The sequence below is a fragment of the Pygocentrus nattereri genome, chromosome 4 (genome assembly GCF_015220715.1).
Source record: "Pygocentrus nattereri isolate fPygNat1 chromosome 4, fPygNat1.pri, whole genome shotgun sequence".
Lineage (NCBI taxonomy): Eukaryota > Metazoa > Chordata > Actinopteri > Characiformes > Serrasalmidae > Pygocentrus > Pygocentrus nattereri.
Genome location: NC_051214.1, coordinates 3,017,354 through 3,041,728, shown reverse-complemented (window position 1 = coordinate 3,041,728; position 24,375 = coordinate 3,017,354). Strand labels below are relative to the sequence as shown.

At 41.5% G+C, this 24,375-nt stretch overlaps 2 protein-coding genes across 2 annotated transcripts; one reads left to right on the top strand and one right to left on the bottom strand.

Annotated features, from left to right (window-relative positions):
- The first annotated feature begins 720 nt into the window (after positions 1-720).
- LOC108412706 lies at positions 721-7,431 on the top strand. Its single transcript, XM_037538230.1, has 7 exons — positions 721-872; positions 977-1,021; positions 2,214-2,407; positions 2,879-3,033; positions 4,121-4,596; positions 6,615-6,817; positions 6,907-7,431. The coding sequence occupies exons 2-7, from the start codon at positions 1,006-1,008 to the stop codon at positions 7,114-7,116; spliced, it is 1,254 nt and encodes a 417-aa protein (XP_037394127.1). The 5' UTR covers positions 721-872; positions 977-1,005; the 3' UTR covers positions 7,117-7,431.
- An 8,066-nt stretch (positions 7,432-15,497) lies between these two features.
- On the bottom strand, positions 15,498-20,963 carry LOC108412705. Its single transcript, XM_017684844.1, has 6 exons — positions 20,954-20,963; positions 20,645-20,832; positions 19,857-20,011; positions 17,781-18,244; positions 17,220-17,425; positions 15,498-15,698 (listed from the first exon to the last, which is right to left on the bottom strand). The coding sequence occupies exons 1-6, from the start codon at positions 20,961-20,963 to the stop codon at positions 15,498-15,500; spliced, it is 1,224 nt and encodes a 407-aa protein (XP_017540333.1).
- Positions 20,964-24,375: the final 3,412 nt, after the last annotated feature.

The following is a 24,375-nucleotide window of genomic DNA, read 5'->3' as shown; positions in this document are numbered from 1 at the left end:
TTATTCATTCAGCCTAATGAGAACCTGTAGAACGGACTCGGTTTATATCACAATACCTACATTTAGAGCCGGTTATTCATTCAGTCTAATGAGAAACTGTAGAACGGACTCGGTTTATATCACAATACCTACATTTAGAGTCGGTTATTCATTCAGCCTAATGAGAAACTGTAGAACGGACTCGGTTTATATCACAATACCTACATTTAGAGTCGGTTATTCATTCAGTCTAATGAGAAACTGTAGAACGGACTCGGTTTATATCACAATACCTACATTTAGAGTCGGTTATTCATTCAGCCTAATGAGAAACTGTAGAACGGACTCGGTTTATATCACAATACCTACATTTAGAGTCGGTTATTCATTCAGTCTAATGAGAAACTGTAGAAACAAGTTAATTTCATTTATTTTTGGCACACACTCCGATTCTCTATCAATATCCCATAAATTCTGAATATATTCCATGTACAATTCCTTTAAAACATGTTCCTTGGAGGGTTGGTGGTGGGAGATGAGGGTCTTTAGGCACCTAATGCCCTACTCATAGCATTATATGTGCTTTATTTCTCTGCTAAGCCTTCGCCCTCTGTGGGTTTGTTGACCTGCTGATGATCACAGTGACAAAGCTGACTAGGAGCTCAACAGGATTCTGTTTATTTCAAAAGTCATAAACAATGTGTTATTTGTAACTTGGAATTTCAGTTTGAGCTTTCCCAAGTAACTCCAGTCAGCAGTTTGAGCTGGGAGAGGGAAGTGGTGTAGTGGCTCTGCTGCTGCACATCTTTCCAGTGAAGTGGAGGTTCAGGGTATAAAATCTCAGCAGTGAGCACAAAGTGCTGCACATCACGAAGAAGCACCAAGCTCTGCAAGTAAGTTTCTCTCGGTTTTTACTTGATCTAATCACCTTTCTCTCATATGTAACTGCTAAACACTTCCAAAATCTCCCGTCTACGAAATGTCGTCTGATTTTCAGGACGGAACACCTCCCCGTTCTGACTTACAATGGCTCAGAGCAAAGGCAAGTAAAACTACAGCAATTTGTACTTTCTAAATCTTCCTTATATTCAAGTTGTAGTGAAAAGGAATTCATTTAAAGCTCAGTTAAACTTGTAAACATTCTCTTTTTTGGGTTTATTTCATTCTATTAGGAGGGTTCGGCTTCTGTTCTGCTTAATAAAGCTGTAGTTCCTATATTGAAAGTTCCTGTATTGCTGGACGAACTAAGGACTTTCAGAAATACTTATTAGAAGTGTGAAAATAAATATAAAGGTACCAAATTGTTGCTGTCAGATCTCCACAAAGGTAACTGTACATGAGGAAAAACATTCTTAACTTTTAACCGAAGTCAGTGTAGAACAGTGTAGAAGTAATTTTGGAGCATTTCTATTGGTCCGCTGATGAAGAAATTTTGGCACAACATAAAGAGCAGCTTCCAATTTCAAATGATGCCAAAATATGTAAAATAACAAAATTGGAGATAAGAGGTTTTGCTCCAACAACAGCAAAATAGTCGATATTTCTGAACTGGTTCCCAAAATGACCCTTAAAAACAGTAACATGAAGTGATTTTAGTCGTCCGTCTTATGGAACAGACAAGCTTCCATTGTGGTTGACGTTTCAGTCACAGCAGCTGCAGCAGACGTGCATCTCACGTCTGTCGAAACCAAACCGAGACTACATTTCAAATAATGATTTACTAAAATGTGCTGATTTTCTTGGAGAATGATAATAAATCACTACTGTTGGGACAAAACCTCAACAATGTATCTCCGAAATCACTTCTTTACAGGAGAATAAAAAACATTCTTTACTTTTAATGTAAGTCAATGGAACCAGACGTCTTTCAAGGTCATTTTGGGTCGTTTCCTTTGGTCCATTCATCATGAAATTTACAAATAATGTAAAGGGCAACAGGCATTTTCAAATTATGTCAAAAATTGGAAAATGACAAAAATGGAGATACAAGGTTTTGTTCCGACAGCAGCGATATTTTTTATTCTGGATGGCTAATTTACATAAAGTCATATGCCAAAGTCTGAAGACCAGTGAAATGACATGTTTTTGCCCATTTTTTGAAAATAACATCATCCACAAGAACAAACCCCCCCCCCCCCCCCCCCCCCAGTGCCGCTGTTACACTGCTGACCACTCTTTCCATCATTTCATTAACATGCTTTCTTTTTTGTTGTTGTTGTTTGTGGAAATCTCAGAACTTGTGTCTACCAACGAAGTATGGAGTCCAGTGTTCATTGAGGAGCTTCTCCCGTGTTCTCAGAAGGTCTCCCTGCTGTACCACCTCTCCTACCTGTGTTTGGGTAAATTCTCCAACTGTGAGCGGCTGCTCCGGATGCGAGCGCTGGAAACCCAGCTTCTCTTTGGATCTTCCGAGGCTGTCCTACTGAAGGTATCATCAAATCTGAGTAGTTAGGCTATCAGAAATGCATTTCAAATCAATTTTTGTTTTTTGCTTTGGTTTCTAAAACGTGTGGGTGTGGATGTGAGCGAGGGTGCCAATGTGTGTGGGTCAGAGGAGCACGGGTCTCAATCCAAGCATCAACAGCAATGCAACAATTTTGACCATGGATGTTAGGAATCTAACTATAGTTAAACAGCTAGGTCACCTTGGGGGCAACAAGGGAAACATAGTCAGTAGTCCTGTAGTTGTATTTAAGGTAGAAGGACGGTGAGAGCAGACTTGCAAAGCTTTCAAACTCCCCCACAAACTCTACAACACTAGAGCAGGTGGGATGACAATGTAATTTGAAAAATTGGGACGGACAATACCCCCTCCACCCCAACCCACTAACACGCACAGAAAAATGTTGCATTTTAAAATGTAAAGTACACATAATTCACTTTCCTCCTTCCATGACAGTGTTCGGGCACCAGTCAGAACTTAGTTTCGGCCCTGTTTCCAATGCTGAAGCTTGCTGTTGAAAAAAATAAACCGGCGCTGGCTAAGAATTACCTGGAGAAGGCAAGAACTTGGATCGAGGAAATTATTCAAGATGTGAACCAGATAATAGAAAGGTAACGTCAAAGATCGGCATGAGGTATGCATGACTCTTGCTCCTCTGATTGTAGAGCTGAGTCAAGAATTATACCACTGTGTAATGAGAACATCTGGGGACAACCACACTCTCAGAAATAAAGCTACTAAACTGTCACTGGCTCAGCTCCCCTCTTGTGACTGGGGTGGTTCCCTCAAGGCTCCATCTCAGTACCTTCAGTCAGGGAACATAACTGAACCATAATCCACTGAGATGATCTGTTCTAAGCTGGACTGACTCCACTCACCCCGCCTCGCCTCCAGACTTTTATTCTACTGCTCTGTTTTAAAACATTCGGTTATGAAAAGGAACAAATACCAACTTTTCACCTGGAGAAACTGATTTAAGCTTCACAATCAGACCTTAGAACCACTGTAGAACCTTTGAGGGAACCTTTACACTGTTTGTACCTTGATGAACAAAAATCATGAGAAATTTACGTGGGTGGGTATGTAGACTTATTAGGGTTTTAAAAATGTATAAACCCCACAAAAGTGGAGCTCAGGAGTAGGAGACAATGGCAAGCTTGGCAACACCGTCTAAGGCATAGCAGGCCTGCCATTAGCTCACAGATGTAACAGGCTGAAACGTCAGCATGGCTGAAAAGTTGTATGGCAACTTTGTGATTTAAGATTAAGTTAAGATTAAGATTGTGACCCTTATTAGTCCTACAATGGGTAAATTTCACCGCCGCATTTAACCCATCCATGCAGTGAAACACCACATACACACTAGTGAAGACACACACACTAGGGGGCAGTGAGCACACTTGCCCGGAGCGGTGGGCAGCCCAATCCACAGCACCCGGGAAGCAGTTGGGGGTTAGGTGTTTTGCTCAAGGACACCTCAGTCATGTACTGTCCTCTTTATGACAGAGCCATATGCAGAAGCTGCATTCTTCTCGTAATAGATTCACTGAGGATGTACACCTGTCTGCCAATGTTTTGGCGCCACTGGTAAAATTCCATGCTTTGTTGATGGGGCGCCCAAACGTTTGCATGCAACTGTACCTGGTGGCTGCTGACTGTAATGATTTTGTCTGCTAAATTGTACCATTTAATGTTCAGATACGATCTACTCAACAAAAACGTGGCCCTAAGCACCCTTGACATCAAAGCTGAAAAGACAGAGATGGAAAAAAAGTCCACTCAGCTGCTCCAGGAAAATGAAGAAATAACGAAAACGCTAAAGACCCTTGAAGAGATGCTGGATGAAACCAATGAAAAGCTGACAGAGGCAGAGAAATCGATTGGTGACAAAAATCTCGAGCTGCAAAATCTTGTCAAGCATTCTGTAAGCTTGAGTACACAAGCAAACAAGCGCTTTGAACAGCTATCTGCTTCCGTGCCGTTCACTGGAGTCACTATTGAGTGCAGTAGTGATTTGATAACTTCTCTTGCTGCTGTTGAGAAGATCAACACTCTCCGATCTGAAGTCATCCGCCTCGCTTCTGAAAAGGCCACGCTGAGTCAGAAGCAATGGGACGTACAGGTCCAGATAATGGATTGGCAAATGAAGCTGGCCAAACAGAAGATTGACCAAGGTTGGTGTCTTTATCTGCTGATCTTTGTGCTAACAGCATCACACAAGCCACTTTTCCATCGATGAGGTTCTGGTCCAAAAATCTTAGACCATTCTGCAGGTTTTACTTCAAAAAAAGGCCTTAAACTTGCTTGTCTGCAACTTGCAGGTCAAGAACCAATGACCCACTCATATAACTTACTAGTTATTCATCAAGTGGTTAATCCAACATTCTCCTTTGTCTTTTGTAAATAAAATGGTTCTATATAGATCCATGAGCACTGAAAGTACCCTTTGCATGATCAAAGGGTTCTTTAATTATGAAGGCCTTCTTTAGACCAATGGAGAATGTGCTGTAGATGGTTCTATATAAAAAAGGGTTCTACAAAACACCCAAAAGAGTTATTCTATTCAAGTTCATAACAATAGATGAATCCCTTTGGATACTATACAGAAGCATTTTCAAAAGGAACCCTTGAAGAACCACCCTTAGTGAAGCGCTATGTATCTTTAATGCCTTGTATTTCAACTTCTGTTACTGGACTAGGGAACTCTCACAGGCCAGGACAGCTCTTAAAAGCTCTTTTTTAACAGGTTTTGCATAATTAAGTGGTTAAGATTCATTGGTGTGAAATTCTCTGTTCTAGAGAAACTTGCGGTTGTTCACTGTGGTGGTGATAGGAACCAGATGTCCACCTCTAAAAGCTCCCTCACAGAGAATTGAAATGGTTACACTGTGTGATGTATGAGATCTTGTTTTATGATAGGTTTCAGGTTCTGGCTTAAAACGTATGTTGATGGTGGAGGGATACATGCAGAGTGCTGTGAGGTAAAGTAGAAAATGTATTTTTTCAGATTTTCCCGTATTTACCATCACCAACGTTCCATATAGTCTCACGTTTCACATGACGTCACACTGTACAGTCGCTGTCATTGTGAGGGCTGAATCAGGGAGCGGCTGCGCTGCACGATGCCTTCGATCTGCTGTGCTTTGTGAACGATTCACCTGCAAGACGCGACGAGAGACACACAGGCCTTTAATTCAGTGTTTTCACTCCAGGTTGGGAGCCGCCGCACTGTGTAGTTCAGTGTTTCTCTGCTGTTCACGCCTCGTTCAGCTCCAGAAGGGATAAATCAGTTGATTCTATCAGGAAGTTTAACCAGGAAACTCAGTTATCCAGGGCAGGGGTTTCAGGACTGGAGCTGAGCTCTGAACTAACTGCACCAGAAAACTCACAGAATCACGTCTGTCGACACACAACGTCGTTTTCCGCCCCACGACATTCAGTCTGATATTTAACGTTTATGTTCCTCCATTCAAACGTCATTTACATCAGAAACAGAGAGTAAAGTTATACCGGTGGTCTGCAGCTCCGTTAGGGGGACAACTGCTTATCTCTCGGCTGGTCAGATCAAGTCATTTCCTTCTTATTATCACAGAGTTTATCTCCTCTTTATGCAGAACCATAGGATTTTTTACCCACCCTGACGTGAAGAGCCGGTGGGCTTCTGTGTTTTTAAATGCTGTAAGAGACTCTCAGAACAGGGGGAGGGGCGAGTATGGGATAAATATAAATGTCAGGAAAACAGATTTGGTCGCTTTCTGCCAGTTTCAGTGGAACCAGGAGTGCAGGGGAGATTGTATGAAGATCTCAGACTATTATATTGACGTTCGTGTGGAGCAACGAAGCCCAAAATTCTGTCCCAAATATGGAGGCCACATTAGAAACATCACAAGAATGAAACCCTGGGATAAACTCAGAAGACTCGTGTAGGTTCTCTGGTGTTTCTGGATGGTAAACAAAATGACTATATCTGTGCTGTAGTCATGGCGACCCCTGGTTCCCATCACCACCACTGTAAAGACATTTCACACCAAGCCGCTCTGGCAAGATGCTGGAGCCTTTTTGGTGGAAAAGTGGTTTGCTTTTTGACTACAGTGAGAAAATGATTGGCAAGAAAACAAATAACAAATAAATTAATTTGGTTGATCGAGGATGTGAGAACTCAGTGTGCTTTCCATCTGTTTTTTTAATCTAGGTTCTATCCCGGATCAAATCCACCTCGGAAACGTTCAGCACAATCTGTCTATTATCCAGCAAATTTTTAATAAGCTTGGGAAATTTTGGGAAAAGATGCACAAGAGCTTGGGCATAATCAAAGACAAGACCTTTGTTGATGAAGATTTTGTTGAGCCTGACCTAAAAGAAGGTTTTTTGGCGACAATAGAAAAAGCCTTGGAGGTAACTGATGTCAGTATGCTCTGAAGTTTTCATGTTATTATTATTTTATTAAAGAAGTCTCACCGTCATCTGTTTCACAAATTTCACAGATTTGGGAACGTTTTGGCAGCTCCTGTTGTAAAGGTGTTCAGATATTCAGAGCGCAGTCCAGGGATGCCTACCGCTTCCTGGAGTTCGACCCGTCCTCCCTGTCAGAGGAGGAGTGGCAGAAAGAATACACCAGAGTGAAAAATCAGCTGAGGGAAATTAAAGTGTTCAGCGGGGAGTACAACAGCAACCAAATCACCCAAGCAGAGTGATGTATATGCTAATGCACATCTCTTCGTGATACCATTGGTAGAGCTAGTCTTACTGTGATTATCAGTAGTTACGCTGTATTACAGTAATATTACTTGTTGGTTCTTTCTGTAATTATAATTATTCCTTCTATAAAAATAATCACGTTTGATGTGGTGCAAAACTGCCGTCACTCTCTTTCACTGTTTACATGCACTTATTAAGCCTTAAAAAGCCAGTAGTTGGCTGCTCATTAGTCCATTATTATTACATACACTCACCGGCCACTTTACAACCTGACTCTACAAGTCTGGCACCAACAACCACGCCACGTTCAAAGTCCCTTAAATCCCCTTTCTTCCCCGTTCTGATGCTCGGTCTGCACTTCAGTTGTCTTGACCACCTCTACATGCCTGAATGCAGTGAGTTGCAGCCGTGTGATTGGCTGATTAGCTATTTGTGTTAACAAGCAACTGAACTGTACCTAATAAAGTGGTCAGCGAGTGTATATATATTTTTTGGATTTTTCCCCAATTTTCTCCTGAATTTAGTCGTCTCCAGTCATCACTGGACAGCTGAACACGCTCAGAGGAGAACACTAACCACCAGATCTGTTACGTCAGCTAACAGACATCTATGCTGACTAGCATTGCGCTGTGTTGGGGTGAGAAGGGAGGGCATCCTACCCACCCAGAGATGGAGGCCAATTGTGCCATCTTGAACTCCTGTCCACGGATGGCTGTAACATCACCAGAATCCTTTATAAAGCAATAACTAGTGTGAATTTTCCAGAAAACTGCTATTTGTGTATTTTACATCATAGTCTTTTGCACATCATGTTAGGGGACCATTATTCTGCCCTTGTAAATCCTTTTCATAGCTGGTAACAAATATATCAAGAAAATAACTACTGATTAACTTTAAATATTAAGTCTGACTGAGGATAAGCCCTCTTCACCCTGAGATTAAAGCTGGGGTTACGCTACATGACTTTTACCCTGATTTTAGCCCTGATTCCCAGTCTGGCTGAGACTGAGTCTGAGCTGGTCGGCGCTAGTCTGCAGATTTTTGATTTTTTCAGTCAGAGTCGATAGTTGGTGAGGGAGTTGAGTCTAGTCGTGTTTGAGGGGCGCAGACTCAGATTTACAGCCTCTCGATCTCTTTTCAGACCAGTCGGAGTTTATCAGACGGGTTTGATGTTTTCAACTCTGAGCGAAATCTAATGTAAACTGATCAACGACTCAATCTGGATTCCTGCAACAGCCAATGAAACTCACGTGTGGAGCGAAGCTTCTTAATGAGCCGAGTTTAAGACACAATTGAGTTTATGTGCATTCAAAACTCTAAAAATACCAACGGATCACATTTTTAAATCCATGAGCGTCTTAAACATGTTTACCTGCCGCTTCTTTACTGTATCGGCGCAAACGGCAGAGTAAACAGCAGCAGCCGCTACACGTTTGTTTATTTGCGTCTCCTAGTAATGTGAGAATGCGAGAGTTCATGGGAGTTCGCGAGAGCTCAGTGAGCTCCGTTCAGTTCATCAACAGCTGAAAAGCTGAGTAGTGTGTATCCCTAATTGTTTACTGGGGATCCCCAAAATTTCAGTTGCCCAAAAAAATCTCCGAAAAACAGTGAAATATTGTAAGACGCCCAGTCTTTTATAATCTGTTAGGACTTTAAAAGTTGAGTAGTGATTCCAAGGCTTAAGACAACGTTGGTGGTGAGAACAACTTGAGCAATAGCTAATAATATCAGGATATGATATGGCCACAGTTATTCATGACAACACATGACCTTGAGTGTTCTGTTGACTTTAATCAACAGTTCTGCAAAATAAATGTAAAATGGAAAAGGCAAAGAAGCACTGAATATATTTCAAATGTGCCCTAATCAGCAATTCCTTCTGCCGAAACAATAATTCCCTTCTGCCTTACAGATGATGCTGTAAAGTTGCTTTATATTGGACATTCTCTGGCTTTTCAGCTTTTTCTTGAGATGAACATCCAAAAATATCTTAAAATTTACTTCTGAGGCGTGAGAAAATGTACGTTTGATCATTTTTGGATGTTTTGAACATGCGAAATCGAGGAGAGAAAGCCGGATTTCCAGCGAACGTCCAATATAAAAGCACTTCAACTGTGCCGTCACAGGCAGAGCTATAAAAATGTAACAATCTCTGGTTCAGCTCTGCTTTTTCAATCTGTCAGTGTTTCCCTGAATGCCATCTTGCTCAGTCAGTCTCTAAAGCAGTTCACACCCCATTCTGTTCATTTCCAGCTAATTCTAGTTTGATACATTTTTCTGTAAGCACAATAGAAACATAGTAAAATCAGCCTTTCGCTGTTGATGGCACAAAACCTCGTATCTCCAAAATGGTAACTTAGTTTACTAATGAAACCTAGTTTACTTTTAATGTAAGTCAATGGGAGCAGAATTTTTCCAAGCCATTTTTATAAGGGCCAGGATTGGAGATCGACCTGCGCCAGCCACCAGAGGGCAGCGCAGGGCTGCTCTTAATCAGGGGAGGTCCAGTACACCTGCAGGACGGCCTATTTAAGAGCGAGACACAGTTTTAGCCTAACTCAGTCTTTGTCTGAAGTTCTTAAAGAACTTGGGTAGAGACAAGAGGGTTTTTCTCTCACGTCTCATTTGACTCTCTAGCCTCTTGAGGTCTATCCTGTCTCTTCTCGAGTTGCAACTGTTCTGTTCTCGTTTGTTGGGCATGAGATTAAAGAAATCTTTTGGTTAAGGAGCCTTCGGTTGGCATTTGTTTTCCTTGCCAGTCCTTTGTTCTCCCTCCTGCAGCAGTGTTTAGGCGGGAATTCAAAGTTTTCACCCATTTACGGGCTCCTTTGCCATGGTAGCACATGCACCTTCCACCAAGAGTGAGCAAGTTCGAGCTCCACCTCGGATGAGCTTGTTAACCATCCTTAGCTCTATTCCTTCTTTTAATTAGTTCTGCATTAGGGTTCTCTTTTGAGCTTATGTTGGTGACCCACTTGGTTTGAATTTCTCTCCGAGTGGGCCGTCCATTGCAATTTTGGACTGTTTCTTTTGGTCCATTCATCATGAAATTTACACACAATGTAAAGGACAGCAGACATTTTCAAATAAAGTCAAAAACTGAAAAACGGAGATGCAAGGTTTTGTTCCGAGAGCAGCGATTTGCTACGTTCCATTGCTCAGTGGAATCATCTATTAGACTGTGGCCTCAGAACTAAATATTGCATAGCAATAAGTGTTTCGGGACACTTCCTCTAGTCACTGCTTCATAATGTAGTAATAAGCAGCCAATTCATTTCCAACTGCTGGCTCATTGAGTGCATTACTAGGGCATCATAATGTCCTCCTATACCGAAGTGTATGCTTGTTTACTCTTTGATATGCAGAATCAACTTTTAGAATTCGTATCTCTGTTAATTGGAATTATCACCTTGATTATTGCATGTTCACTGTTCTTAATCTCTTGCCTGCTGATCTTTACTTGAGTCGTCACTGTCCACTTTTAATAAATCATTCAGAAGCACAGAAGACTCCTATTTTTGTCTCTCGTTCAACGACTCCAATGTCCATTGTAATGAAGTTTCATCTCTTCTTCTGCACACTAATTTCTCTAAATTAGGACCTGTTGAAGTTGAATGAAGTTCAGGACCTGTTGAAGTTCAATTGTATGGTCATCTCTCGTTATATACAGTGACAGTACACAGTGGAGATGAATCAATGTTCTCCAAAGCTTTGGTGCATTAAAAATATGTACTAGCACTTCAACAAAGTGCAATCTAAGCAAGACAAACACAAACATAGTGTAAAAAAACAACAAAGCTAAACAAGAGCTTGGGTAGTGGGACTTTCCATTTCCGAAGTTGTGCAGGCATTTAACATTCCCTGATCCACAGTCTCACGTTTGCCCCAATCAAGCATGTATGGGATGTGGTGGAGAGGTCCACTCGCATCGGAGATCCTGCACCTGCAAACACCACATCGCTGTGGGCAGCTCAACATCCCTCCAGACGTCTTCTGTCCACTTTTGGAACTGATGCCACCTTGAGTTGCCGCATTTTCACCGGCCTAGAGCGGGTCTTACACAACACCAGTTCCTGTCCTATGACTTTTGGCATGTGTGTGTATATGGACTTCAGCACTTGATTGTGTCTGCACTTATCTCCCATCACACAGTCAACTGGACGTTAACATATTTGGTGACCCACTAGGCGGGTCAGGGTGTTCAATTGCAGGCTGTGGCTGTGTCTCAATCCACATAAACTGCACTAATTAACCCGTCAAATTAGTACACCAACAAGCAAATAACATTACATAATTTTATATCGCCTCATATCTGATTGCATCATTGTTTTGCGAGGAGCCTGCTAGTTAGTGAGGCACACTGGCAGGAAACTTGGATTTTTTAAGAGGCTGAAGTCGCTTCTCATTCACTAGCTTCTTGCTCAAATTTTCCCGTTCCACCTTAAATGGCTCCTGAGGTGACCATTGCACTGCGGCACTATTCAAGGTGGAACGGGAGAATTCAAATGAGTATCTGACTTCAGCTTCATGACTTGTGTTTGTCGGTTTCTCGATGCAGATTAAACGTATCAGGAACCGGCTTGAGTGACTAGAAGTCCAGTCATCTTTACAATGTTTACCTCATTCTTTAATCCAAGAGCAATGCTTCTACATCGGTATTAGCAGTTATACATTAACTCCACTTGTACATGAATTTCACACACACAGATGATGGAGCATCGAAAACACACATGGGCGTCATGCGGACACATGCAGATGTAGCTTCGCTCTTGGGTTAAAGAAGTAATGAGGTAAACATTGTAAGCTGGACGAGACGTCTGCTATACCTGCTATATGGCTACTGCTTTCTTCTTTCATAGAGCAGCTCTAAAGCTTGCTGCTGGTAAGAAACTGACGGTGTCTTCCGTTTTACCTTGATTTTAGGAATTCTTGTCTTTTTCTCAAACTTTAGGAAGTTGTATTTAGGTCACTCTGTGACCAGTAGGCTAGTTTGTGAGGGACACCCAACATTATAAAAGTTGAACACTGAAAATGGAAACTTTAATATATTAAAACGAGGCACATTTACATTTATGGCATTTGGCTGACGCTCTTTTCCAGAGCGACTTACAATTTGGTCATTTTACACGGGTAGGGCCAAGGTGGTGTTAGAAGTCTTGCCCAAGGACTCTTATTGGAATAGAGTAGGGAGCTTACCCAGGCGAGGGACTGAACCCCAGTCTACAGTGTAGGAGGCAGAGGTGTTACCCACTACACCAACCAACCACTATTTTAAGGCACTTCTTATTTGCGCTGCTTTGAAAAACTTATTAAATCGAGGCAACACTGTATGATATCAGAGTTATGACTTGTGTGGTATGTAGTGCTGACTGGGACGTAGTGAGGCTGTTTTGGAGGGGTTCCAAATAAAAAGGTAACTGAACAAGAACCTGTTCTTTCTCATTAAACAACTTACTATATATCATCAGAAATAAAGAGCTTTATGCATTGGTTCATCTACAGAAGACACGATGCTTCAGGGGTTCATCATTATCATGTAGTGCTATGGTTTATGATCGATCAACTTCTGCCACCCGGTGGGCAATCAAATACATGAATGGTTCAGTGTGAACGCCTCATATTGGAGGCATATTGGATGCTGGCTGAACATTATCATTAAAGAGAAACCCTGACAATGACAGTTTATTAAAGTTGTTGTTTTTTTCTGGACCGTCTTACACTACATCAATAATCTTGGTCTCTTCAGAAACACTTTTTCCATGTACAGGAATTACTGTATCACTGACACAGAGCAATAGAAGGTCAAATCCCGTAGAGGTGGGCTCACTTTTTGTGCCTGAAAAGTTTTTTTTTTCCGTGAAAATATTGGTACAGAAAGCAGTATCTGTGCTATATCAACATCAAAGAATTCTACCAACCCAAATACATTTTATAGAGATAGTAGAATAAATATTTCTGAATAGTGTAAATATCTTCAGTAGTGATGTCAGTAATGACAGAGGAGTTTGTCAATTAGTGCGAACAGGACTAAAGAGGTAGGAATATTACAGCTCAGAGCTGAAACTGCTTGTCCAGACTGCTTGCGATGAGCTCTGGTGTGATCAGAGGGAAAGATCATAGGAGTCTTATCAAAGGAGAGATGCCTTTTGAGTGCTTTAGTGAAACACTACATTGGAAATTCCAGTTAATTCTAGTTAACTCTAGTTAATCCATTACAGATTAGTAATCAAAGAGGATTACCTATGTGGTGGTGAAAGGGTTTTTGTTCACTGGAGTCAAGAAATGGTTCAAAAATGCCTTTGACAGATTTATTCAGAGATTTCGTCAGTCAAAAACAGGTTTTTCAATGCTGCAGAGAAAAACGATGAATCATGAAAGCATGGAAGTGAACTGTAGTAGAAGGTGAAGGAAAATAAAGAGGGAAAAAAAGAAGGAATGAATCAGACAGACTCGAGCGTGGCTCAGTCCCAGCAGCTCAGCCTCTCTCTGTTCACGGAACACTGTTGTTTGGCCTTGGCTGAGAGTCAAGCCTGTCGCCCTTCCACGCGCCGGACTGCCGATCTCGCTGGTTAAACCCGTTTAAGGCTAATTCTCTCACCATCATTCATGGGATTAAGCCAATAAAACTGCTTCCATTTACATAAACTCATCTGAACATGCTTGGACATTCAAAGATAGCACTGTTCGCGCTGTTCTTTTAGCCCAGGAGTCGCAACCCAAATGTTAAGAAGAGCCGTTTTGTCCTTTCAACAAAAATCAAACCACCTTGAGAGCCACAATTTTATTTCCATTTTACCATCTTGGCTGTAAATGTGTCTCAGTGTGTGCTGATGTGCTAATATATGCTAAAAAATAGAATAATAGAAATTTTTGATTTTTTAATGAGGCTGAAGTCACTTTCATTCACCAGCTTCTTGCTTGAATGTTCCACCTTAAATGACACCTGAGGTGCCAAAATTTTACTGTGGCACTGTTTAAGATGGATCAAGAGAATTTGAAAGAGAAACTTCAGCCTCGTAATTTTTTAGCATTTCAGTTTCTCGCTGCAGATTAAACGTATCAGGAAATCAGCTGGAGTGACTATAAACACTAATCAGTCCATCCGTCTCCAGATTATCGATGTTCATCTTAAATCTCTCTCTTTGCCGTTTCGTAGCTACTAGCTGGGTGAGACTGCTGTCTGTGTTGCTATGGTGACCAGCCGTCTGCACTGATCTTCAGGGTTAAAGGGTGAATCAGCAGTTCTACATTAACTCCAGCGTTTAAGACCCTTTACTGTTAAACTGTGTTGAAGGATCAGCAGAGCTTTATTTTACTGTAGAGGAGGATTATTTTATTAATACCTACTGATCTGATTCAGCTGAGGAGCCGCGACAGGGCAGTAAAAGAGCTGCATGTTGCTGACCGCTGTTTTAGCGCAACCAAAAGATGAGAAAGAGAGAGACATACTCTGGGTCAATGAGCTCCCAGGCTGTTCTTAGGAAAGGTGTAAACCATGTTGGGCAGGTGGTGGTTTGGCCCTGTTTTAACATTGAGCTGCAAACTCGCTCAGAGCACATCTACATTCAAAATCACACCAGATTAGAGATGATTGTCATTAGATAATATAACTAATCACAGCAAATCAATGGATACATATATTGATTCTCTGTGGTTAAATATCGATAATAAACACTGGAGAGTGTCGACGGGACACAGTCTCTCTCAGTGGGTCCTCATTAGAACAGATAAACACTCAAGATTTAATACAATTAAGGTTAATGGGTTTAAAGAAATGCAGAAGCAAATAAACTATATATGTTCTTAAAGATGGTTCTTCAACAGAACTTTAGTAGATGGTTCTACACAGAAACCTTTTGGAAAGTGTTCTAGAAAGCACCAAAAAGGGTTCTTCTATTGGTTTACATCATCATAATGGTTCTATAGAACCAGCCACAGCACATTCTCTATAAATGCGCAGAACAATTTTACCATGAAAAGAGCACTCTGCATGATTAAAGGGTTCTTTGAGTGATCATTGAACTGTTTTCTTTACTAGGTTCTACATAGAACCTTTCTGAAAAGGTTTCTACAAAGCACCAAAAATGTTATTTTTTTGGTTACTTTGTCAATCTTGTAACGATAGAAGAAACTTTATCAAAATGGTTCCATATAGAACCGTCAACAGGACGTTCTCCATCAATCTGAAGAGCCATTTCACCATGCAAAGAACTGCTTAATAATCAAAGGGTTCTTTGAGTGTTTAAGGTTCTATATGGAACCACTAACTTTTACTAAGGAACCCTTGAGGAACCATTTTTAAGTGTGTAGGGTGACTCCTGATGATCACAACCGACGAGCTCATCTGAAGGAGACGCCCATCAGCGTTTACAGCGATTTACGATTGGATGGCTAGTATAATGCCGTCATCAAAGACCTTCAGCTCCTGCAGCTTCCCTTTCACACTGTCGTATTCCTTTTGCCACACCGCCGGGGAGAGGGAGGACGGGTCGATCTCCAGGAAGCGGTAGGCATCCTTGGACTGCACTCTGAATATGTTAACAGCTTTACCACAGGAGAGACCAAACGCTTCCCAAATCTGTGAAATGTGACAAAATCAACAGTCAGAGGAGGCGTGGATTCCTTGGGCACATGCTGGGTCCACTTGGACCACTTGACCCACTGTTTGATTAGCGTTTAATGTTAAATGTTAACTATTCCTGCTAAACTACCAGGCTATATGGCTATTGGTAACAGCTACGACTGGTTTAGGAGGCAGTCAAGTGGCTTTTATTGTCATTCCATCTATGTACAAGTACACAGTGGAGTGAAATTACGTTCCTCCAAGGAACATCACGGTGCAACAAGGAATAAAAAGCACAATGTGCGAATGTGCAGACATTGTGTGCAAACAAAAAAATAAGAAACAATATAATAAATATGATAAATTAAACAGATATTAGACACCATAAACACACAGGAAAGTGCAGCACCGACAGCACACATTTCTGGACATGAGGTCGTGGAATAAGGTGCAGAGATATTTAACCTGCTGTGATCTGTGAGTCTCGCAGTCAGATGGCAGACAAACACAGCAGTTACTGAGCTAGAAGAACTTGAGTAAACAGTGTAAACACAGTGCAGCAGCAATGTGCCAGATAGTGCAGGTAGAGCATCAAAATAGGTGTGTGAGTTTAGAGTATGTGTGTGTGGGGGTTTAGATCAGTCCTTGTGAGTTTAAAAACCTGATCACTTGAGGAATAAAGCTGTTGCAGGGTCTGGCAGCGATGGCACGGATGCTCCGGTACCTTCTGCCAGACGGCAGCAGTGAGAAAAGTCCGTGTGAGGGATGGATGGGGTCGTCCACAATACTAGCGGCTTTCCGGTTACACTAAAGCTTGCAGCTGGTAACAAACTGACTTGCATGTGTCTCACATGTAACCTCGATTTCTCGTCTTTCTCGAGCTTTTGAAAATTGCATTAAGGTCACTCTGCTACAATTAAGGCACATGATGCATCCTGCTGATTGCATGGGGATTGCAACTCCCATGCACATGCACGAGGACTTAAAGATTGACTGCATTTACATGCACTCAATAATCCAATCATAATCAGATTTCTGCAGTCATGACGCTTCAAAAGTTCTTGGAAACGCCACACTCTGATTTTTATAAATAATAATAGATTTTCATTCAATTTAGGATGTAAATATTCTTCATCTTATAGATGATGACGGTTCATATTTTCAGCTAAAGTGATGTTTAAAAAAAGTTACGTTTACGTTGCATCTTCCTCTGTGACTTTACTGGCTGATTGTAAAGCAGAAATCCGAGTACTGTCTGACTCGTGTAGACCCGGAGTTTATGTTAAACTCATTGATTGGATTACTGACAAAATCTGATTTTCTGCCGTTATCAGATTAAGTGCATGTAAATGCACTCACTGCTACCTGTACTGTTATGTATGGGTTCAAAACATAGTTGTTGAAAAACAACTATATATTTATTTATAGATTTATGTTGCCAAAGTTAACAACCAAAATCAACCCGAATCAGTTGCTGAATGTCTTTGCATGGTCGTCTAATGTGACTCTGCTTGCATACTGACAGACATCAGTTACCTGTGTGGCTGTCTGGATTGACTTCACAAATAGCTCCTTAAAGTCGGGTTGATCAATAAGATCTTCACCAACAAAGGTCTTGTCTTTGATGTTGCCCAGCAAGCTGTAGACGTTTTCCCAAAAGCCCTTAAGCTGAACAAGAATCGTCTGGATTTTACTCAGATAACGCTGGACTTCTCCAAGGTGGGTTGGTTCAGGGATGGCATCTAGCAAAAGCAGGGACAGAAGACACATGTCAAGAGGACTAAATATGCAGCACCACAAACGTAATGTTTACATTGTCAGCCAAGCTGCCCCTTTCGTTTTTTTGCAGTTCTCAAGGGGGGGGGGGGGGGGGGTTGGCTCGAGGTTTGGGGAGTACGGTTTCTGGTCACTGGCGGGGGGGCGGTTTCGGGTCAGGTCAAGGTCAGGGTTGGGGGGTGTGGCGGGGAGGGGTTTCGGTTTGGGTCGAGGTCCGGGGAGAGTATGGGTTTGAGGAAGGGGTTCGGGGGGGTCAAGTTGAGGTCAGGGAAGGGGTTGAGTCAGGTGAATTCACATACATTGACAGATAAAGCCGCTCACCTTTGTCAAGCTGTAGTTTGGCCAGCTTCATCCGCCAGTCAATTATCTGGACCTGCAGGTTCCACTGCTGTTGTTTCAGCGAAGTCTTTTCAGCATTCAGTTGTATCAGTTGTGACTCAAGAACCTTGATGTTTTGAGCCACAGCAGCAGCGGATCTTGATTCATAGAGGGCCTTAAGTAGAGGACCAATGAAAGGCACAAGAGCAGCCAAGACGGCCAGACTGCTGCTTTGAGCAGCTGCAGCTCTTACGAGATTTTGCAGCTCACTATTTTTGGCATCAATCTTCTTCTCGGTTTCTGTGAGCTGTGCAGTGGTTTTACTCAGCTCTGCTTCCAGTTTCTTTACAGTTTCCATCATCGTTGCAATATCTTTGGAAAGCTGACCGAGTTGTTTGTCGGTCTCTTTCTTTTCAGTGATGACGTCACTGGTAGTCGTAGCCACGTCTTTGTTGAGTGCGTCATACCTGATGGTGAAATACTGAAGTCAGTCATGCAGTGTATGGTCGAGTTCTTTCTATGTGTCTGTTATATGAGCTGTATCTGTCCTCTGTACAGTTGTATGGGAAGTTTGGGCACTGCTGGTCAGATTACATATTTTGTTAACTTTTGAAATTTAAAAATCAAAGCAAGCTCTGCAGCAAAATTAAAAAAAGCTTTTTCCTGCAAATTTAACGCAGATACTTTATATTACACTGACTTTAAGAAAAACAAAATAGCAAATGTGGCATGTGCGAAAGTTTGGAAACTCTGCTCAGTCAGTGCTTAGATTTCACAGCTAATAGTATAAGCACTTGTAGCCAGCTAGGAGTTTTTTTGCTGTTTTAGGAAATTTTACCCACTTTTCCTTGTAGAACACTTCAGGTTCTGCCATATTCCTCAACTACCTCAACCTAAACCTGGGAACTGTGAGGGCCCTTCCTAAAACTTCTGCTTAAATTTTAATAGTTCGGAGTGGACTTTAGATCATTGTCTAGCCTTATTTTAGCTTCAGATTTTTCGAAAGGTTCGAATCAGAATCAGTACTTATGTACTTATGAATATAATAAAGTGGCGGTGACTGTGATAGTAAATATGAAACATCTAGTATAAAGCAGTTAAAATTATTATAAATTATTTCAATTATCTTCCCTGAGTTATTGCACACAGAATTATCGTTATTACACATATGAACAGTTTGGCATGTGGTACTACATCACAATCGCTTCTAAAATTTTTACGTTTTCATTGGAACCCATTCTTTCATCTACCCTAGGTTTCAGGGTCACTGGTTGCCTCATAACTCCAAAGCATAATATCTCAATTCCAGTGCTTCACAGCTGGCACAGCGTTCTTTTCATCAAATGCTGCTCTTTTTTTTAAACATACTTTCGGTGATTGTGGCCAAAATGTTTAATTTTCACTGCATCTGTCCACAGCGCTATTTTCCAGAATGTCTCTGGTTTATCTAGATGTATCTAGAACCTCAGAGTTCTGTGGTGATGTCACTGGTTCTTTTCTGATTCTGACTGTTCTATGCACATCAACTTTGTGAAACACACTGCATGATAGAACAAAGAACCCCCACTGTGTCAGCCAAACCTCCCTTTGCTGTCATATGGGGGTTTTGCTTTGCATTGCTATTCAGAATATGAGTGACCTTGCAGACTATCCAAACCTTTCCACATGCCATGCTTGCTTTTTTATTCATTTACATTCAAGTTAAGCAGATGCAAATTAACTGCATTCAAATCTGCAGAGAAGTTTTATTTAATAGTTCGCTGGAAGGTGTTTTTCACTTTTCACTTCAAAAATCATCAAAATATGTAATTTAGCCATTGGTGCCCAACGTCTCTCATAGAGCTTCAATATAAGACAGGTTTTCTGTGCGTTAAAGATCAGTATTTGACACAGACAATGAATATTGAAGTGAAACAGGGAAAATGAAGGACACAACAAACAACTTTGTTGATTTTCAAAGGTTTTGGTGCCACACGTCCCTCTACAGTCAGAACAGCAAGACTTAACATTCATAACCACTTCATTCAGATTTAATCTCCCCAAACGTCTTCAAAATACATAAAATATAAATATTGTTACCTGTCCGCCATCTTTTCCACGTCACGGATAATTTCAGTGATCCACGTTCTTGCTTTCTCCAGGTACTTTATAGCCAGTACTGGTTTATTTTTCTCAACAGCTTGAATCAGCATTGGAAACAGTGACGAAACCAAGTTCTGACTGGTGCCCACACACTGTGATGGAGAGAAGATCGTGATGTGTGAGCTTATATTTTGTCACAAGTTGTCCAATCTAAAGAAAACATTTGCTAATTGGCTAACTGTTGTGTAATTTTAATGAAATTTCTGAGAACATTTGTTCTTAAAAATTAACTTCTGGAAAAAGGTCAAAATAAAAGCACAAAACCCAAAGTGCAACATGTTTTTTTCAATGCATTCATAAGTAAAGACTGATTCTGGGTCTCTGTTGAGCAGAAACTGGTTCTGAATGGGTGTGTAATAAGCAGAACTTGGTCCTGAGTGGGTTTCTGATAATCTGATTAGTAGAAACTGGGACTGAATGGGTTTCCAATGAGAAGAAACTGGTTCAAAATGGGTTTCTGATGAGCAGAAGCTGGTTCCGAATGGGTTTCTATTAAGCAGAACTTGGTCCTGAGTGGGTTTCTGATAATCTTATTAGTAGAAACCGGTGCTGAATGCATGTCTGATGAGCAGGAATTGGCTCTGTATGGGCTTCACATTAGTACAATCAGGTTCTGAATTTGTTTCTGGTGAACTGAAATTGGTTCTGAAGGGGTTTCTGATGTGCAGAACCTGGTTCTGAATGAGTCTCTGTTTACACAGATGTTTTGAGAAAGTTTAACAGACCTTCAGCATGACAGCTTCAGAGGATCCGAAGAGAAGTTGGGTCTCCACGGCTCGCATCCGGAGCAGCCTCTCCAATTTGGGGAATTTCGCCAGACACAGGTAGGAGATGTGGTACAGCAGGGAGACCTGCTGAGACGATGGGAGGAGCTCCTCAATGAACCCTGGGTTCCATGAGGTCGGCACAACTGCTGTAATTTCCACAAAAACAATATCAATAATTTAATATAAAGTTGGTTAAACAAGCCTCAAACTGTGTCTTTGAGTGCTTGATAACAGAATATATCAAATGATTGGTATTGTGTTACTTGCCGTTAGCCATTGTGTTTAAAGTCAGGGGGGTTGGTGTTTTCCTAAAGATCAATAAAAATATTTTACAGCAGTGCTTAGAAACGTGTTGTTCGCTAAATGTTTGTTAGAAGTTTTAGGAGTGAAGAAGCAGTAAGAAACAGAGGATCTTACCTGTGGAGCTGTGTGGACTGCGCTTCTTCCAGATGTTCAATGCTGCGTTCTCACTGTTGTGCTTTTATACTGTAAGTGTTCCGCGTCAATTGAGAAATATATATGAAGCGTAGGATTTTAGGATTAGTGTGGGGTTTTTGTCTTGCTCATTGTCATTTATTTGGATAAGGAGAATGTGATAGAACATGTTTATGGAGAATCAGGAAATCCTGAGAGAATGACTGTAGAATGAGGAACACTTGTCTGCCCAACTCTTGGGGGATTGATCCCTGGTGATGCTCCAGCTGTCCATAGCTGGGAGTCTAAGAGAGCAAAATTTACATTTATGGCATTTGGCTGACGCTCTTACCCAGAGCGACTTAGAATCTGATCAATTTACACAGGGAGGCGAAGGCGGTGTTGGGAGTCTTGCCCAAGGTCTCTTATTGGTATAGTGTAGGGTGCTGACCCAGATGGGGATTGAACCCCAGTCTACAGTGTATAAGGCAGAGGTGTTATCCACTACACCAACCAACCACTAATTGGCCTCGCTTTCTCTGGGTGAGTAGGATGGCCACCCCCATCACTCAACATGATGCTCGTCTGTTAGCTAACGTAACAGATCTGGCGGTGGGCACTTTCCTCTTGGTGTTCGGCTGTCCAATGGAGTTGCGTGAGCGGCAGTTCGAAAAAAGAAGCGGTGGCTGGATTTGCTAGTCTCGGAGGAAGTCTGTGTTTGCCTTCACCCTCCTAGCATTGGTAGTATCATGTGATTGGGGAGTCCTAACAAGTAGGTGGAATTGGAAAAGACTAAATTGGTGAGAAAATTGGTCAAAAATCCCAAAAAATTCTAAACAAAACAAAACAAAAAAAACAAAGATGCCAATTGGAACCAAAATTATTCTTTAGCAGTGCCATAGAAATAAATGGTATTGGTTCCCAAACAACATTTGCTTTGAATGGATGGTCTAGAGCCAAGTCAACTGGCAGGCATGCCCACAATGAGTTGCTCAAATGTATTCGTTCTGTCACTATGGAACAGCCTAGCTTGGTTAATAATGAAAGGAAGCACATGCATCACACACCGGTCAGGCATAACATTCTGACCACCTCCTTGTTTCTGCGCTCATTGTCCATCTTATCAGCTCCACTTACTGTATATCTGCACTCTGTAGTTCTACAGTTACAGACTGTAGTCCATCTGTTTCTCTGATACTCTGTTACCCTGTTCTTCAGTGGTCAGGACCCCCGTGGACCCTCACAGAGCAGGTACTGTTTGGGTGGTGGGTCATTCACAGCACTGCAGTAACGCTAATGTGGTGGTGGTGGTGGTGGTGGTATGTTAATGTGTGTTGCGCTGGTACAAGTGGATCAGACACAGCAGTGCTGCTGGACACTCACAAAGCCTATGCTGGGAACGTGATCTCCAGCAGACAGAAGCAAGCAGATGTCACGGGGTGGTACCCCTCTTGTCTCTGGTGTGGTACCCTTCTTGTCACTATGATGGTGCCTCCCTTGTTACTAGGATAGTACCCCTTTTGTCATTAGGATGGTACCCCTTCTTGTTGATGGGATGGTACCCTCAAAAATACCTTCAGTAAAGGAACCTAATTGTATAATTTTTGTACCATAATTGTTTACATTCTATTGACTGTCTTATCTTGAGGCGTCTTTGTTTTATTTCAAAACAGATTGTATAAAGACGCCCTGGGGAAAAAAAAACATTTAGGTACACAGCTGGACCTCAAACTTACTGCTGTATCTTAGAGGAGACATTTACATGGTTTGTCCATTGATGAATGTAACATGTACCTCTACAGACTCTTTTATTCTGACAGTACCTGCAGCTCTGTCTATGCACAACTTCCAACAAAACTGTCATTCAGAACATGCTGCACCCATGAGTACAGAGCACAAACTGAGAAAGTGTGTCACGGCAGCTTTGCCTACTGTGCCCAGTGTGCACTGAAACTAAAACATACAACATAAGAAGATATTCACGGGTAAGTGAGGACGAAATGAACTCTCTGCAGCCTATTTTACAGTCAGAAAACGACACTTTTCATACCTCACTATTCCATTCGCTTGAAGAGTAGTCAGCATAGTGTTGCTGTCATTTTTCATTTTTTTGGATACAATGAAAAAGGTAACTGCCATTTATGTTGTGTCAAAATGTAATGATGAACAGACCAAGTGAAATAGTCTAAAATTACTTTAAAAAAAATATTTCTCCATTTACTTCCATTACAAGTTAAGAACATTTTTCCTTGTTCTGTAAAGTGACCATTATAGGCTATGAGGCGTGTGTGATGTGGAAATAAACTTTTTTCACTTGTGTAGAGCAGTGTGTGACTTGAGTTTGCAGTTTCCTCTAACTGTAAGACAAGCAACTGATATTCTGGACAGTGAGAATCATTTCCCCCTCAAACTGCACGTCAGAAGACACTGAAAGAACCTTACAATAACGACAGATGGAGTGACGACTTTGTTTTTCTGATTTTAGGCTGCCATGCAGAGATTCATCCATCCATCCATCCATCCATCCATCCATCCATTTTCTAAGCCGCTTCTCTGTCAGGGACCCAGGGGGGTGCTGGAGCCTATCCCAGCAGTCATCAGGCGGAGGGCAGGATACACCCTGGACAGGTGGAGAGATTTATTTATTTATTTATTTATTCTTTTACAAATTCTCAGAGAACTAAGGTATGTTTTACCACTAGACATATTCCTTCCAGGAAGTGTAACGTGGTTTCAGAGGGATTTCCCCACGTGGAATTTCCTCTAAAGCCACTTCACGCTTCACTGGAAAGATTATTAAAGATGGTTATGTCTGATGTAATTAACCACACCTTAATTCTCTGCAATGACCACCACTATGACTTGCATAAGGAAGTACAGCAGATTGTAACACAGAGTGACCGTACAAGATGTTCACCATTAAAATGGGTGTGTTTCAGATACAGAAGAATAGATTCATGGAATATCTGATCAAGCAGATGCAATGCATGACGCTCATCATTTTGATAGCTTTTGAAAGGAAAATAGATATCGAGCCCCAATCTAACCGAGTCCGATTGTAATGCTTGATCACCGAATAGAGACGCTTGCGGATAAACGGATTCAAACAGGCTTTAATGTTGAAATGTTGATCATCGGCAACAACAGGCAAAAAGGTCAAGGCACTGACCAAGGCACTGTATTTACACTCTCCTTGCATTTCTTATATTGTAGTCATCATGTTTTTCTCTATATTGATATATCTGTTATATTTACGGGCTGTTAAGCTTTTTTCC